The 16698-nt window shown below is 46.6% G+C and overlaps 1 protein-coding gene and 4 non-coding genes across 5 annotated transcripts; all 5 read left to right on the top strand.

Moving 5' to 3' along the window:
* The first annotated feature begins 2009 nt into the window (after positions 1-2009).
* On the top strand, positions 2010-10690 carry LOC146782838 (H/ACA ribonucleoprotein complex subunit DKC1-like). Its single transcript, XM_085637253.1, has 6 exons — positions 2010-2024; positions 7471-7597; positions 8486-8616; positions 9186-9329; positions 9965-10129; positions 10547-10690. Exons 1-6 carry the CDS (start codon positions 2010-2012, stop codon positions 10688-10690), a joined length of 726 nt encoding a protein of 241 aa, XP_085493379.1.
* LOC146782841 (small nucleolar RNA SNORD83) lies at positions 7646-7721 on the top strand. Its single transcript, XR_014974836.1, has one exon. It is a non-coding gene; the product is annotated as a small nucleolar RNA SNORD83 (small nucleolar RNA).
* On the top strand, positions 8649-8782 carry LOC146782840 (small nucleolar RNA SNORA36 family). The gene has a single exon (XR_014974883.1). It is a non-coding gene; the product is annotated as a small nucleolar RNA SNORA36 family (small nucleolar RNA).
* On the top strand, positions 9375-9449 carry LOC146782839 (small nucleolar RNA SNORD83). The gene has a single exon (XR_014974838.1). It is a non-coding gene; the product is annotated as a small nucleolar RNA SNORD83 (small nucleolar RNA).
* LOC146782837 (small nucleolar RNA SNORD17) lies at positions 10473-10704 on the top strand. The gene has a single exon (XR_014974892.1). It is a non-coding gene; the product is annotated as a small nucleolar RNA SNORD17 (small nucleolar RNA).
* Positions 10705-16698: the final 5994 nt, after the last annotated feature.

Genomic DNA, 16698 nt, shown 5'->3' with positions numbered 1-16698 from the left:
AAAATAGTGCCGCCTGGGGCGGACCGCCCCCACCGCCCCCCCCTAGCTACGCCATTGACCACATCGTTGTTTAAAAAGTTGCTGGTTAAAAAGAAAGATATTGTTTGTCAAGCACATCTCAATCATGTGGAGAAGCATTCGAGTATATTGCAGCTCATTGATATTTCTTTGTTTTAAAAAGTATCCACATGCTTCAAGTCCTACTTCGTGTCTGATCAAAGTATACAGAGATACTACATCAATTGTAATTATCATATATTCTTCATTCCAGGTGATTCCATTGAGAATGCGTAGAAAGTCACCTGTGTCTTTGATGTATGAGCTCATGTTTTTTGCTATTGGCGCCAGGAATTGATCTACATATTGAGACATTCTCATATAATAAATCGCATGACGAGACTATTGGTTTACCAGGTGGATTAATTAGTCTTATGAATTTGGGGTAGAAATATATCATTGGTGTCACAGGGAAATCTTTTGAAAGAAATTTTAGCTCATCTTCATTTAATAAGCCTTTCTTGTGCCAATCTTGTAGATAGCCGTCCAGTTCCACTATCAGTTTATTCATGGATTGTTTTCTATTCTACAATAGTTGTTGGCATTATTTAGTTGTCGTAGTGCTTCATTGACATAATCTTTGGTGTCCATAAGAACAATGTTTCCCCCCTTATCAGCGGGTTTAATTATTACATTTTTGTCATCCATTAATGATCTTATGGCATCTTTCTTTTGTCGTTAAGTTTTCCTTTTTATTAGTGTTTCGCAGTTTTTGTATTTTCTCCAGGTCATCAACAATGGCATCAGAGAATAAATCAAATTTATTACCTGGTGATAGAGTTGGACAGTATTTAGTAAATACTGCATTAAAAGAAGCTAAAAAGCCAAGTTATGAGTGCCACGTCCTTTGTCTAAAAAATATAAAATATATATTTACATGTGTATATATGTATGTATGGATGTGTATATATATGTATATATTTCTTCAAACGTTTCCTCGTCAAGGACACAAGAACGTGGCGCACACTATCGATCGTATTTCAAATTTCTTATTTATTCCGTTTCAAGGCAGACAAACGCGTTTCGGCCATGCTGGCCTTTGTCAATGTCAACGCACACTCTGTTTACACGGTTTAAATGATCATTATTCAACCTACATCATTTCCGGTTACAATAGAAAGAGGACTGTCACGTTTATAGAACTCTCCAAAAGGCAGGTCTAATTGGCGGCCATTTTGGGCTAGTACAGAAATGTTTATTCCTATACCTAAAGTTCCAAAGATAATCCATATGTACATAACAAACATTCTAATTTCATATCCAGGTAATTCCTAAATTTATCGGAATACCGTTACTCTGTTTTGTTACGCCCTGGATGGGCAAAGACATATGCATGCAGTAATAGACATCATAAATTACTTCATTCATGTTCCATCTCGCCCTGGATGGGCCATTGTCTTTACTGAATCACAATTCCTATCAATCCATCTGTAGGTTTGACTATATTTACAGAATAAAATCAATCAAATTTCTTTACAAAATATAAATTCCTTTTGGGAGGGAGAAGTTTTCTTCAAAAAATATATATACAAGTGTATAGACTTTTTCTCAGCAGCATACCCTTAATTCATTGGGGTGCTCTAGTTTCACCATACCATATATCCTTATTGTTCTTTTCAATAATGATTTCTTATTTTCTCATTTATCACCATCAGCTTTTATCCCACGCATTGATATTTAATCATTATCACCTGATATTCTCACATCCTCTTACATCACAGTTATTTCTAGCAGTTTCACATTTCCCTTTAACTGATGTTCTAACCAACATGAATCCACATTTCTTCCTCACAGTTTAACCCATTCGGTGCCAGAGTGCGAAGTTCTAAAATATATTTTGATTCCAGCTGTCTAAGAGTTCTTATCTTGTCGCCGCCTCTTCTGAGTGGTGGAACTCGATCTAGGCAGAAGAATTTCAGGAGATTACTGTTGCTGTTATGTTTTTCGGCAAAATGCCTGGCTACCGGGTAATTGGTGTCAATTTTAGTTATAGCACGCATGTGCTCCAAAATTCTCTTTTTCGTTTGGTGTATCGTGCTCCCCACGTATTGAAGGTTGCACGGACACACCAGACAGTAAACTGTGAAGTCTGAATTGCAGTTCAATAATTTATTAATACTTTTTAATTGGTTGTTACCTGGGGTCTGATAAGTTTTTATAACTTTACTATTCTTACATGCCTTACACTTTAGGCAAGGGTAGTAGCCTTTGATGTTATGTGGCATATGTATATATATGTGTGTGTGTGTGTGTATATATATATATATATAATTTCACGAAGATTCGTCAACGGGCGCCAAAGTTATACCAAATAGAATGTTGCGGATTTCCTATGGGAATTAGGTCCTAACTATAACTACCTACTGGCGACCGCCAGTAGGTAAAGTATATATATATATATATATATTTTATCTACTGGCAGTCGCCAGTAGATAGATAGGACCTAGTTTCCATAGGAAAAGCGTTTTTTGTTTTCCCAATAATTTTGGCGCCGGATGACTAATCTTCGCAAAATTTTCAAAACTTGTGGGGCGCTCCGAAACAGCTTCTATCCTGAAAGTATATATATTATTTGTTCAACAGACGAGAAGCTTGCATTCCAAAGGGGTGTTTAATAAGTTTTATTGCAGCTTTGACTTCTCTTATGATATCAAAGTATCCGTATACAAAGTAGTCAAGTGCGTATTTCGCATACTTTCATGAAAAAGTAAAAATGCCAGTGTTTGCAGACAAGGTTCTTCACAGCGGTGGATTCATGGTTGTGTGGTGAATGAGCCTGATCTACATTTGTATTTTCTTTGCCTTTCAGTCTAAGGAGGCTCTCTCTATTGATTTTAGCCACTCTCTCCCTCGCTGTTCTAATCACCCTCTCTTGGTATCGCCTCTGTCCGAATCACCACTCCATATTAAAATCCCTTTTCTTATAGTATGTGTTAGTGCTGCAGTTCCTTCTGACTCCCAGGTGTTCCACATAAGGGATATTCCATTTCAAGTTCTTAGGGAGATGGTTATGCACGTGTAGAATGCTATTACCCGCTGTGCTCTTCCTGTAAGGACTGGCCTGGTTTTTGTCACCCACCTCCTCAACTTGCACATCCATGAAATCTATACTCTTGTTCTCTGTTCTGCTGGGAAAACATAGATTAGTCATTCTCTCCTAATCTTTGCAGGAAAATGTCTAGGGTCTGAATCCCAGATCAAGAATATATCATTGATATGTCTTGTCTATAGAATTAAATGGCTGACCCACTCTTCATTGGTCTCTGCCCATACATGTTCTAACTCCCACCAACCCATGAACATTCCAGCGTAACTTGGAGCAAAGCAACTGCCCATGGCAGTCCCGATCCTCTGTTTATACCACTGTCCTTCAAACAAAAATAAATTATACTCCAAACAAAAGCATAACATCTCAACAAGTAACATGGTGTGGTCATACATAGATATTGGCTTGTCCCTCAAAGTACCTACATGCTGCAATGCCTAGTTTGTGTTCAATGCATGTGTATAAAGTATAACATCAACCGTGGCAAGGATGTAGCTAGATTTCCAAGTACTATCCTGCACCTCGGAAATAAAGTCCATACTGTCCCTACAATAGGAGGGTAAGGGTACCATATAGGGGCAGGAAACCTAATCCAGGTACAGGGAGGCATTTTCCAATAAGCTGTTTTTGGCAGATATAATGGGTCTACATGGAGGGTCACTCATGTTTATGAATCTTGGGTAGCATATAAAAGCGAGGTGCAGTAGGTTTCTTAACATGCGAAAACTGTTTTTCATCTAGACTCAAAAGACCCTTCATATGCTACTCTGCTAGCATGTTGTGTAATGGCGTTACTGGTAGATGTGACCCGGTTCAACACATGCACCCAGATATATCTATACATCAGTAAGCCCAATACCAGTTTAAAAACATAAAACAATTGGAATTGACCTATATCTTTCAAATGATTAATCAAAATATTTCAATATAGATTCAGAGTTCACCTTGAGACAAAATGAGCATCTAGAAGCAGGTAATTAATTTGCACTCTCTTGGGGCCCTTCTAATACTACAGAAAATATACCAGATTCTTATCCTTTAACATACAACACACACTTTCATATTAATTTCCTTGCCTATATGGCAAATATGCCATAAACAAGGTCCCTCTTGGTTAACTTGCACCCACAAGTCTCCATACCGGGCTCCCCAAGAGGAGCAATTATCCTGCCTGCCCAGTATTAACAAGCTAATTGCTCTTGAGGGAACACGTTTTAGACCGATAGTTTGTGATAGGTCAAAATGACCGGTCATGCATTTGAGAGATGAAATAGATTTAATGTAAAACACCACACCAGGCATGATTATGATACAAAATAACAGTCCAAGACGAGCTCTTGTCAAGAAAACAGCCTCATACACTTCACTTTACCTTGCAGGCAACAATACAAGAGGGGGGAGCCAGCCGTTAATGGCTCTTGCATATTTTGAATGTTTTTTTTGTTGTTTTTTTAGCAGAGTTTTATATAGCGCAAACTTGACTCGAATCCAATCCGGTATCAGAGCGCTTTACATAGCACCAGTTACGTTACATGAGGAGACATTCATATTTTTTATTTTTTTTTGTTAGGCACGGGGAGATTACGTTATTTGCCCAGAATCACAGAATGTTTAGCGTCATTACCGAGACTTGAACCCAGTTCTCCGAGGTCGAGCGCCCTAACCGTTAGGTCAACTCCTCTCCTAGATATTTACTTGTCCAGTTTTGATATGGTGCATGTAGTCTGTTGAAAAGCTGTAATTAAACAGCAAGAAAAGATACTACATTATAAAAAGCCTCTGTCTCGCACTAATGTACAAGCAGCTAGAGGAGAAAACCTGGCAAAATAAATATTGGTCAAATTAAAACAATTGTAAAACAGTCCTTCTCTGTGGAATGGGTATGGTGCCAGAGAGGGAACATGAAGCAGTGAAGTGAACTTGTGTGGAGTCTTGCTTTCAGGAGTTTTGTCCCTTCATTGGCTGGTGTCTTGTTGTTGAAGGAACAGAGAAAGATTAATCTAATCTTTATTCGATCAATTTGTTTTGTGAACTTGCTTAAGTTGCTTATAAGCAAAGGCATCTCCAGTTTTCTTTCCAACAGCAAAAGTCACTAAGAGGAGGAGCCAGCCAAGTGATGGAATGTCACTTTGAATCAACCTCACGAGCAGAACTATCAAAGATCCTTGATTACCATTCTAAGTTTGAGGTATGGTTGGAGTCTGAGGGACCAAGATGAGAACTCACCTAGGACTTGAGTGCCAGAACTGATGATGGTTTGGTCGACTGTCACAGAAGACAGCAGTGTTGTTTCCATCTAAAGTGCAAGAAGATTTGTGCTCTAAATTAGAAAAGGTGTAATGAGACCGGACATCCTACCCAGCATTGCAGACGATTCTGAAACTTGACTGAAGTGGAGTAAACACTAGTGTTCTTCAGGGAAGTCAACACCACACCCCCAGGGTGTGAAGTCAATCAGACCACAAACAATGTCATGAATCAAGACGTGCCTTTGAGGTGAGTCCTTGAAGCACTTTATTTTAATAGTAATGCATTAATTTGTATAACAGTACAATTTGTTTCTCTTTAATATTCTGTTTGTGTACAGGTGCATGCAGGATCTCAGACCGCAGTAAAGTTTCCAAGTACGGTTGAAATTAGTGTCCAAATATATTGTTAATGGGAAATAATTTAGTGAGCAGTGGAGAAAAGAAATGGGGAGAGTGGAGTAAGATTGGGCCAAACGTTTTGGGGAGGAGAGATCTGTATGTTTGTTTATGCAATTTTTATAGCGCGCAACTACCCGGGGGTGTCTCGGCGCTCAGAATACAGAACCATAACTACGGCAGGCAATTATGGTGAAAAGAACCATGTTTTTAGTTTTTTCCTAAAGCTGATGAGGGTAGGGGCAGTTTTGATGTGAAGGGGCAATGTATTCCAAAGTTTGGCTGTGGAGATTGTAAAACACCTGTCACCCCAGTTGGCCTTCTTTGTTCGCGGGACTTTGAGCAAATGAGCAGAGGAGGAGCGAAGTGTTCTAGAATGTTCAAGCGGACAAAGAGCTCTTCTGAGGAACTGTGGGCCCAAGTTGTTAACTGCTTTGTAGGCAATGCAAAGTGCCTTGAATTTTGTCCGGCTCCTGACTGGGAGCCAGTGCAGTTGCCGGATATATGGGGAAATGGATGTAAACTTGGGAACTCCTAGTAGAATTCTAGTCGAGGCATTCTGGACTAGCTGCAGTCTGTTCATAACTTTTTCCTGGGCATTCAGAAGAAGGGCATTACAATAATCTATTTTGGAAAAGACCAAAGTGCTAATTAGAGTTTTGCCGGCTGACGAGGGGAGGTATGGCAGCAGTTTTTTGATCCCTTTCAGGATAAAAAAAGATGAGGAGACCACGGAGTTGACGTGATGATGAAGTCATTTTATCATCAAATACAACTCCAAGGTTACGAACCTTAGTGACTGGTTGAGGTGGAGCTCCCATCTCGGGTGGCCACCATTGAGGGGTCCAAGCAGGCTCCAGTTTCTCAAATGTCATCACCTCTGTTTTGTCAGAGTTTAATTTGAGACAGTTTGATGACATCCAGGTACTGATAGCCCGCATTCCCTCTTGAAAGTTTGCAGCAACTGATGTGGTATCACTGTGTACAGATAGCACCAGTTGTGTATCGTCAGCGTAAGTTGTGAGGGCAATTCCGTAGGATTTTATTACCCTCGCTAAGTCCGAAACATAAATGTTAAACAATGTCGGGCTTAGCGAGGAGCCCTGAGGGACGCCGCATGGAAGGGTGAAGGTGTGGGAGGTGAAATGGCCCATTTTTAGGTCTCTGCACGCGATGGCTGCGCTTGCGCAGTCTCGCTCGCGAGAGATAATGACTTGGGAGAAGAGGGGCTTTAACCCGCCCCTCTTCTACCCTGTTCTCCATTGGCTGGCCTAGTAAATGCTGGCCAGCCATTGGAGAAGAGGTCCCGTCACTCCAATCATGCCCCGTCCTTTTCGGATCGGGGGGCGTGTTTTTTGCGAAAAGTCTCAGGGAGGAGACAACAGCAAAACACGCCCCCCAATCCGAAAAGGACGCTGCGTTTCTCCGAGGCAGTTCTTCTCTGCCTCGGAGAAAGGCGGTGGTGTCCCGGCGTTGCTCCCTCACCTGATCTCCTTGTTCAAGAGGCCTGTGGCTTCTCTACCGAGGCATGTAGAGTCTCCAATCACCGGAACAACCCCAGTCGCTGCGGAACCCGTATTTTTCCCGCCGAGGCTGCGAGAGTAGATGTTTTTCTTTCCTCAGAAAGTATCATGGCTGTGAGCTTGGCAGGCAGGCACCTACTGTACGGCAGGAGCTCTGTGCTTGGCCGCTGAGGTGACTTGATGATTTTTCTTTCTTCAGACACTCGAAACCCTGACGGGGGCTTTGTTCCAGCGCCCCCCGGTGGTAGCTGCAGTGAAGAGACAGTTGAGAGTGAGGACGATCTATGAGAGCAGACTGCTCGAATACGACCCTGAGAGGAGACTGGGTGAGTGCAGGGGGGGCACTTTGTGTGGTCGGCCTCGGAACCTGCAGAGCCACATGATGTGAGCTAGATTTCATCAGCACGCTGTGCGAGGATGACTTGTATCTATCACCCATGGCTGATGGCACTGCAGCGTGGCGGGACTGTGTGGCGTCTGCGAACCAATGCATCCTTTAGCACTGCGCATGTTCTGTGTGCAGGTCGATTTGGAACTCCGCTCCCCTCTACCCTCCCTAATTTAATTATAAAAAAAAAAGGCCCCCTGCTCGTAAACCCCTGCATTGTACATCTTGAGATCATGCGAGGAGGGCAGCCTGGGACGCTACAGCAGAGCAGGTAAGTGCCTTTTTTAAATAATTAAATTAGGGAGTGTTTGCCTAAAGATCGTGTTCTCAACAGAACTCGGAGTAGCCAAAACTCTGATGGCGGTGCGGTGTTCTCTGCCCGGGGTTAGTTTTAACGACTTTCCTCAGGGGGCGCTGGCTGCTGGAATAGCTACATTTACTATTCAACTCTGCGCATGTTTGGACTTAAATTCCAACACCACCATTGACCCCGCCCCCCAAGCAAGTCGTCCCAATGACTGGCCTGCTAAAGAGGCGTCCGTTCTGCTGCGGTCGCTGTGAAGGCACCGCGTGAGTTCAGCTTCTTTCTCAAGGGGGGTTCCCTTTCCGGGTATCTAGGCTGTCAATGGCAGCGGCCGGGTTTTGGTACTTGGTTCAGGATGCTTTTTGTGGTTGAGCAGAGCTGTGTATTTTGCCATGCATGCACATCTTGAAAGTAATCGAGCGGCTTATGGGGGGTCCGCGTGTTCATCTTGATAGGTGGGCTTCAGTGGCACCTCGCCTTCCTAGGTTTCCTGTTACTGACTTAGCACACGCTTCTGTTTAGATGTCTTCTGGGTGAGCTGCGAGGCCGGCACCTACATCCGGACCCTGTGTGTGCACATGGGCCTGCTGCTGGGTGTCGGGGGACAGATTCAGGAGCTGCGGAGGGTCCGCTCTGGTGTCCTGGGAGAGAAGGTATGTATGCTGCCTCGGGGGTGCACAGACCCCACCAAGGCGTTGAGTTGAGTTCAGCTCAGGGCTGCCCCCCTCTGCTGGTAATTATGCCTTGGGAGAGAGAGCTGGGCTGCAGGTCAGCGGGCGGGGCGCAGTGCTCCGTCCCGCTGCCCCGCGGCCTACACGTCGTGGCTGGTGACTTGGGGTGTTTGGGCGGCTGGGGTCTCGTTTCTACAATCCCACTTCAACTATGACACCAAGGTGCTCGGTTTATTGGGCAAGGTAACTATCGCCCATTCTGACCTGTGACATAGCATGCCGAGTCTTTGATTGCGTCACCAAATCAGCGGGTCCGGATAAATGCACAGCTCACTCCCTTATAATTGCACATCTTAAAATGTAACACGGGTGTGGATTTTATCATCTAGTTACTGGATGTTCAAAGCCTCTCGGCCCTCATTTCTGTTCCGTTGCAAGCTTGACTGGTAATTCTGGGGCTTTGGGGCGGGGGGCGTCGCTGTCTGGCAGATGGGGTGTAGCTTTGCAGCGGTGACCTTGTCTCGAAGTAACAGTCGTTATTCCTTACGCAGGACAACATGGTGACCATGCATGACGTGCTGGACGCGCAGTGGCAGTATGACAACACCAAGGACGAGGCCTACCTCTGGCGCGTCATCTACCCCCTGGAGAAGCTCATGGTCTCCTACAAGCGGCTGGTCATGAAGGACAGTGCGGTAAGTGCTCCGAAGACTGGGGTGGGCGCTTGCGGCGCGCGACGAGCCACATGATGAGAAGCAGATTCCATGAACACTCGTGTGAAGATGACGTGAATCTATCACCCATGGCTGATGGCTCTGTCTGCGTGTGCCGGCTGTCCTCTGCCCCGCCCCCCCCCCCCCCTGCGTACATCGAGTCCACTAGCTTTGTAGTTTAAAAGCAAGTGCCCAGTATAACCAAACTTTTCGCTTTAAAAGAGAACCTCAAAATTAGGAGACCCTAAATATGGGTTCAAAAGAGGCGTCCTTAACTCAACTTTTTAAAGTCCAAACTGCTAGAGTACGATGCTCTGTCGTGTAAGCTGCGTCAGTGACCTAGATGTGTTAACTGTACCCTCTTCAGGTGACCTTTTTGTATTTTAGACCTGCATTTGCCCGCTCTGTCAAACAGACCGAACTAATCACTATATCTGTCCTTTCACCCATTGGCTTGCTTCAACCAGCCTCTTTCCAGTAAATGCCGGACATGGCCCTCATAAATATTGGCCGCTTTGACGTGCTGTTGGTAATCGCAGTGTGTAATGGCGGCTCGCATGCGGGGCCCTGGCGTGCACTGGCGCAGCTGGCTGTCTGATTCCACCTCTGTTCTCCAGGTGAATGCCATCTGCTACGGTGCCAAGATCATGCTGCCAGGAGTCCTGCGTTATGAGGATGGCATCGAGATGAACCAGGACATCGTGGTGATCACCACCAAAGGAGAGAGGCAATCTGCATGGGTAAGAGCTGCGGGATCTGTGCCAGGCACGAGTAAGGGCGAGGTATGGAGCCTTTGTGTTCTGTGCACTGGAAGAGGCACGGGGCCTCTATCCTGTGCACTGTGGGTGACCCTACTGCTGGGAGTCTCTGTATCCTGTGGGTGACCCTGCTGCTGGGAGTCTCTGTATCCTGTGGGTGACCCTGCTGCTGGGAGTCTCTGTATCCTGTGCATTGGGGGTGACCCTGCTGCTGGGAATCTCTGTATCCTGTGCATTGGGGTGACCCTGCTGCTGGGAGTCTCTGTATCCTGTGCACGGTGTGTGTGTGTGGTGTTGCGAGCCTCTGTCCTGTGTGCTGCTGGGAGTCTCGGTGCGCAGTCAGGGGGCGGCGGAGTGCTGCTGCACTGTGATATGATGATTCAGTTTATCCATTCGCTGAGCGCTTGTCCTAGCCTCCTGCAGCACAGGTTCCTGTTCTAGGTGTCCTTGTGTCCTCGGCCTGCCAGTGTCTGCCTCCATGTTCTACTGAAGGCAGATGCTTCTGGTGGTGCTGTTTGTGGGAGCGCATGGGCCTGGCGTGGGGTGGTCTCCAGTGATGGAGACCACCTTTCCAAAGACGAATAAACTATTCTGATCATGTGCATTTCAGATGGAACTCTTACATTTGTGAAGTCCTGGGCATTGGGTGGTGCGGGGTTGCAAACTAGTGAACTTTTCCATGCTATTATGAAGGATATCCTTGTTGGCTTGTATGTTGTGGTACGCACACACCTTGGCCATTGAGGAAACTGAACTGTAGGCACATCCGGGGTAAGCAAGATGGTGGGAGCTGGCTAGGGTACACGTTTGATGTCTCAGCCTAGTCTGTGTACTCTACTCACATGCCTCTCCACTGTCCACAGCCATTGCGCTCATGACCACTACAGTGCTGTCCACCTGCGACCATGGTATTGTGGCCAAGATCAAACGAGTCATCATGGAGCGCGATACCTACCCTCGGAAGTGGGGCCTTGGCCCAAAGGTAAGGCTTCTGAAGGAGCTGTGTTCCGACTATCCTGTTTTGCAATTTTAAAGATTTTCTGGCTGGCAGGCGTTCTTTACCATCATTGATTTGAACCCCAAGGGTGCATCCGTTCTAAAGTGCTTTTTGTGTACTCCAGGCGAGTCAGAAGAAAATGATGATCACTAAGGGTATTCTAGATACCGGCGGCAAACCGAACGAGCGCACGCCGAAGAAGTGGCTGGACGAATACGTGGACTATGGGTATGTAAGCGGCTCAACTGGGCACCTTGGATTTGGTTCCACTGGCATCCTAACCTTGTACACGCAATGTCTTCAGCACCATTTTAAGGCTCGGAGCTGGTGCTCTGTCAAACGCTTTCACAAATAGTGTCTTCTTGAACATGGAGAGATTCCTGTACACTTTTTATTGGAGAATGGGTTGAAAGTATTTACATGCTCGACTGGCTGAACATTGATGGGCACAGGAGCAAATCTTTGATCCCTGAGCTGACGCGCAATAGCAGGTTTGTGACGTGTAGTACTTGAGGCCAGTGTAACATTTGTGTATGCGCTTATTGCATTTTTTGTGATCCCAGATGTACCTATAAGTTAGAGGGTCACAAGTGATCGCAACACTGGTTGTCACTGGGCCTGACAAAGGTTAAACATGGCCCCCAGTCTGTCACTGGGCAGTTTTAGTCTGCTAACTAAGTTAATACTCTAAGGTATCGAACAACTCGTTACATTAAGCCTGACTTAACTCACACGTTAAAATTTAATGTAGCTTGTTGCAGTGTTCAGCGTTTAGTGTTGGTACATCGTTGCCCAAAGTCTCTTGCTGTTTACGGTTGCACAACAGGGTCTGTCCTCGAGACCGCTTTCTGCCCTCCTGAAAGAGAATCCTGCAAGAGGTAGATGCCACCCATCCTTAGCAGGAAGCCACACAGATGTTGGGCCAAAAGGTGAGATTCAAATGAGCTGCCGCCTTTGACGGGCAAATAAGAAACACTTGGGACAGGCGCTGCTCTTGCTTGGGGAGCCAGGCCAGCACTGGGGACGTAGAAAAAAGCTGTCAAACTGGTAGCCACGTCTCTGGTGGTTTGGGCTAGGGATCAACGCACAAAGATTGATTCAGCCAAGTGGGCATCGAAGAACATTCTTGGATAGCCATGTACCACATTTCGCAGTAAGTGGCCCTCCGAAGGGAGGGGACCTAGTAGCCAGCCCATAGGCCATGTCATACCCTGAGACCATTCTCTGGGGATAAAAAGGGGTCCCAGAACTTCTCATACTAGTAATGTCAAAAGACTGCTGTGCTGCACCAAGGACCCTGACTAGAGGCAGCACTTGACAGCATGCACCTGCTGGCGAGCAAAGAAGGGGATGTCTGCTGTGACCAGCTCGGAGAAGTCTACTCCTGAGCCCAGCAAAGCAATAGGCTCCAGGTGTCAGTTCGATGACCTCATGTTGGCAGCACACGGCCACTCCAGCCTGCTGGGGCGAGTTGGTAGCCCAGACTGCCTGGTTGCTGCTCCTCGCTGCTGTGCAGCACCAGGGACCAGGACCCGATGTTCAAAAGTACCCAGGTCTTCTGGACCCCGATGAGTTGCTGGAGTGTCGCTGGGTTGCGCATAAAGCAATTTACTGCCAAAATAAAACCACTGCACTGAGCAGGGTCAAGTGGGGAGAGGACTTTGAAGGACATCCACCCCTGTGGCCAGAGTAGCCTCACTAATCCTGTTGACAGCCAGAGGAAGACCCACTGCGATAGTACAGGACCTGAAAACAAACCTTGCACTCCAGCCACATGCGATTTCACAGGCTCAACTTGGAAATGTTCCTCACGATTACCGATCTGTAAGGATGTTGGCTGGCAGTCTTGACTGGCAGCGAGTTGATCAAAAAGACCAACTTTATATAATTTTTTTTGTATAGAAAGCGGAACAGATGGTCTCTTGTTACTTTGGCAAGCGCAGTAGGACCTAATGACTTTCCCAGTTGCTTTTGGCTGAGCTGTATGGCTTCAGAATGAAATGCAGCTGCGTTATTCTACCGACATATGAACCAGGAGCATATGTGCACCATGTTTAGGTCTCGGGACCATCCGGTCGGCAGACCGGAAGTCCGGAGATTTAATGTCTTTGAGAAGAGGGGCTTGCACCCGCCCCTCTTCTCTCCTGTTCTCCATTGGCTGGCCTCTTAAATGCTGGCCAGCCACTGGAGAAGAGGTCCAGTCACTCCGATTATGCCCCGTCCTTTTCGGATCGGGGGGCGTGTTTTTTGCGAGAAGTCTCAGGGAGGAGACAACAGCAAAACACGCCCCCAAATCCGAAAAGGACGCTGCGTTTCTCCGAGGCAGTTCTTCTCAGCCTCGGAGAAAGACGGTGGTGTCCGTACCGGACGCCACACAGTCTGATTAATTGCTCGAAGTCCCACCCTGCGGCTCAAGCCCGTAGCTGTTCAGCCCTTACCTTGTATCCCCGGAGCCCACTCGGGTTCTTGCACGGTGGGTGAGCACGGATGGTCGGTTCTCAGCGCTTTCAGGCCTCCACAGTACCTCAGGTGCTCCCACCGGGACCCGTAGCCACTCCCGGCCGCACAGCGCCTGATTTCCGGCTCAAAGGTACATTCCTGTCCCACGTTCCTCTTCTGACTGCATGCCAGAGCTCTCCGCTTCTAAAAGTACTTCCTGCATTTCAGCAGCTCCGGGCTGCCGGCTCAGCTCTCGAATCCACTTCCTGCATCTCAGCCCTGCACGAGAGCTGCCTGAAGTCAAGAAGAGAGCTTTCGGGTGCAGCTGCCGTGGCGGACTGGAGGGCACAGCTGACAAACGGCGATTGAAGATTTGTAGGGCGCCGGTCGTATCAGACGTAAAGTAAGTTGAAGTCTCTTCACATCGCCGCCTCTGCTTTTGTGGTATTGTGGCATCTCCGAAGTTTACAATGTCCCAACTTATTTAATGAAGTCGGCCTCTACTTAACTGATAGATTATGCGTCATCAGACAAGCGAAATTGTCAACGTGCCTGGTTCCGAAGCTGCAGCAGAATTTCTCGATCATACCATTTGCTCCCCTTTAAGTCAGCTACTTGTTTAGTCTGTAGAATCAAAGCCTTGTTACCAAACCCCGCGTATTGTGCGCAGCTGTGTCTCAATCTAAAAAAGCTTCACAAATTGAACATTATTTAAAGTGATGTAGTGTGCTCAATAGCACAGTACAGGAGTGTGTTCTTGGATGTATGCTTAGTAAATACATCCATCGGTGTGCAGTTTACGTCCTTCCACCTTGAATACCACTTCAACGATTGTGTGTGATTCTGGAGGGAAAAAAACTCTTGAGGACACCGACTCTGCAGAAACTTCCTCCACAAAGCTGACTCCTCAATGTTTCCTGATTTACTGGCATTCCTAGGACATCAGGTTTTTAAAAAAAACCTGCAGTTCGTTTTTTTCCAGTATCATAGATCCCCTGTTTCCCTTTCACATGGGAGCTCACTTTGGTGGGTTTGTGAGGTAATCCTCCTGCTGGTTGGTGCTAGCTAGCTGTACCACCAAAGACTGGCTTCTCCACCTGTGCGCCATGGCTGGGGTGCTCTGCTGTACCAACAGCAGCCCTTCACACCCACGAGCCGCTTCCCATCCGTGCACCTCAGCACCGTGTCAGGGGAGGGACATCACAAGAGGGGGTCAAAGGGCATTATGTGCCCCAGCTACCGCGCCATTCCAGGGCCCGCATCCCTAATGCACAATGAATGTTCTTTCACCTGTATCCCTGCTGCGCCTGTATAAGGCCTTAGCATTCTAATAATACTTCAATGTCTGCCCCTCCCTGACACCAGCCCTTTGAGGGGTCAATGGGTAGTTTTGAGTTTACTCTAGCAAGCCAGGACATCTCGAGTCCTGCTCTGGCTTAATCTCTCTGCACATAAGTGTTCAAATTAATTTACTCGGCAAAGCGCACGCTCGGGTACTGCGTCCTTCCTACCCACCCGGAAATACCCAAAGGTCCCATTTCAGCTGTCTCCGTGACTACCTGGTATAGACTGCACTCGCCTTCAGGCCACTCTACTCGATGCACCAGAAGTTCGCAGTGCCTCCTGGAAGCAGACATGGGTTACGTGAGCCAGGACTTCTCCCTCAGTAGAGAGAACGCAAGAATGTACCCCCTCTCGGTTTATGCACCCCTTCTCGGTTTATGCACCCCCTGTGAGTGTATGCACCCCCTCTCGGTTTATGCACCCCCTCTCGGTTTATGCACCCCCTCTCGGTTTATGCACCCCCTCTCGGTTTATGCACCCCGGCTCAGTGGGTTAATGTGTTTGCTGCAGAGGTCTCTGTGTGTGTGTATGTGTGTGTGTGTGTGGCTTTTTTTGTAGGTGGCTCTATGTGTGGGTGGCTCTGTCTGTGTGTGGGTTGCTCTATGTGAATAGCTGTGTAGGTGGTGCTGTGTGTGTGTGGGTGGCTTTGTGTGTGGCTCTGTGTGGGTGCAAATGCAATAGGTCTCGCATTTGAGAGAGATTAAGCTATTGACATTGTAAATAACAATGCAGTTTCTTTAAAATGTTTCAAAAACAAAAACATAAACAAAAATAATGTCATGAGCAATGCCAATAGCTCTAACTTTAACAATGCCGAGACCATTGCATTGTAAATGCTTGTTACTGTTTGTAGATGGTCAGCAAGGAAGGCTGCGAGAAGTTCTTTGGCTTTGTTCTGAATTCCTATGGCTGAGACACGGTCGATCAAGATGACATGATCGACCGTGTCGAAGGCTGCAGAGAGATCTAATAGTATTAATACAGCTGCTCCTCCCTTGTCCAATGTCATCCTTATTTCATCTGCAGCTTTTAATAACGCAGTCTCTGTACCATGACCCTGTCTAAACCCAAATTGGGTATCGTCCAGTAGGTTGTTTTTGTCTATAAATTTTGATAGTTGTATGTTCATTGTTTTTTCGAAAATTTTTGCTGGGAAAGGAAGGCATGCAATGGGTCGGTAACTGGCAGGAAGGAGGGGATCAAGAGTAGGTTTTTTGAGAAGTGGCTTAATGATAGCCTCCTTCCAGACTGAAGGGTAAGTGCCCGTTGTGAACATAGCGTTACAGATGGTCGTCAAAGCGGGGGAAATAGCTTCAGGAATAAGATTGAGAATGGCAGGAGGGCAAGGGTCTAAAGGTGATCCTGATTTAGTACCCGAAACAAGTCGATGGACTTGTTCCTCCGTGACAGCTTCGAAGACCGAGAAGCTAGGTGTATTGCTGTGTGACGATAGATTCGTCGTGGCAGCGGGGGGAACGTGGGTGAAGGCTGAGAAAATGGCAGTGACTTTGTCTTTAAAAAAATTTGCAAGAGAGTCGCAAAGGGATTGAGTTCTGTCGAAGTGAGGGGCAGGAGGGTTGGAGAGGTGAGTAACCACCTGAAACAGTTCTTTTGATGAGTTTTTTGCCTGATTGATTTGGGAGGTGTAATAAGATGTCTTTTCAGTGGTAATCAGATCTTTATATTTGGAAAGGGCGCTTTTGTAAACAGTTTTGTCCGTAGGATTATAATAGCGGCGCCAATGTCTTTCCAAATTTCTGCAGTATTGTCTCTGCAGTCGAAGGGATTCCGTGAACCAAGGGTCCGAGGGGAA

This window comes from Triturus cristatus, chromosome 12, assembly GCF_964204655.1.
Source record: "Triturus cristatus chromosome 12, aTriCri1.1, whole genome shotgun sequence".
Taxonomy (NCBI): Eukaryota; Metazoa; Chordata; class Amphibia; order Caudata; family Salamandridae; genus Triturus; species Triturus cristatus.
Note: the sequence above shows the minus strand (reverse complement) of the source record. Positions and strands in the feature narration are given on the sequence as shown.

Excerpts from the sequence above, each read along its gene's own strand:
- LOC146782838 (XM_085637253.1), top strand. Across the intron at positions 7,598-8,485 it reads CGACCCTGAGAGGAGACTGG|ATGTCTTCTGGGTGAGCTGC; the intron begins GTGAGTGCAGGG and ends GCTTCTGTTTAG. Across the intron at positions 8,617-9,185 it reads CTGGTGTCCTGGGAGAGAAG|GACAACATGGTGACCATGCA; the intron begins GTATGTATGCTG and ends TTCCTTACGCAG.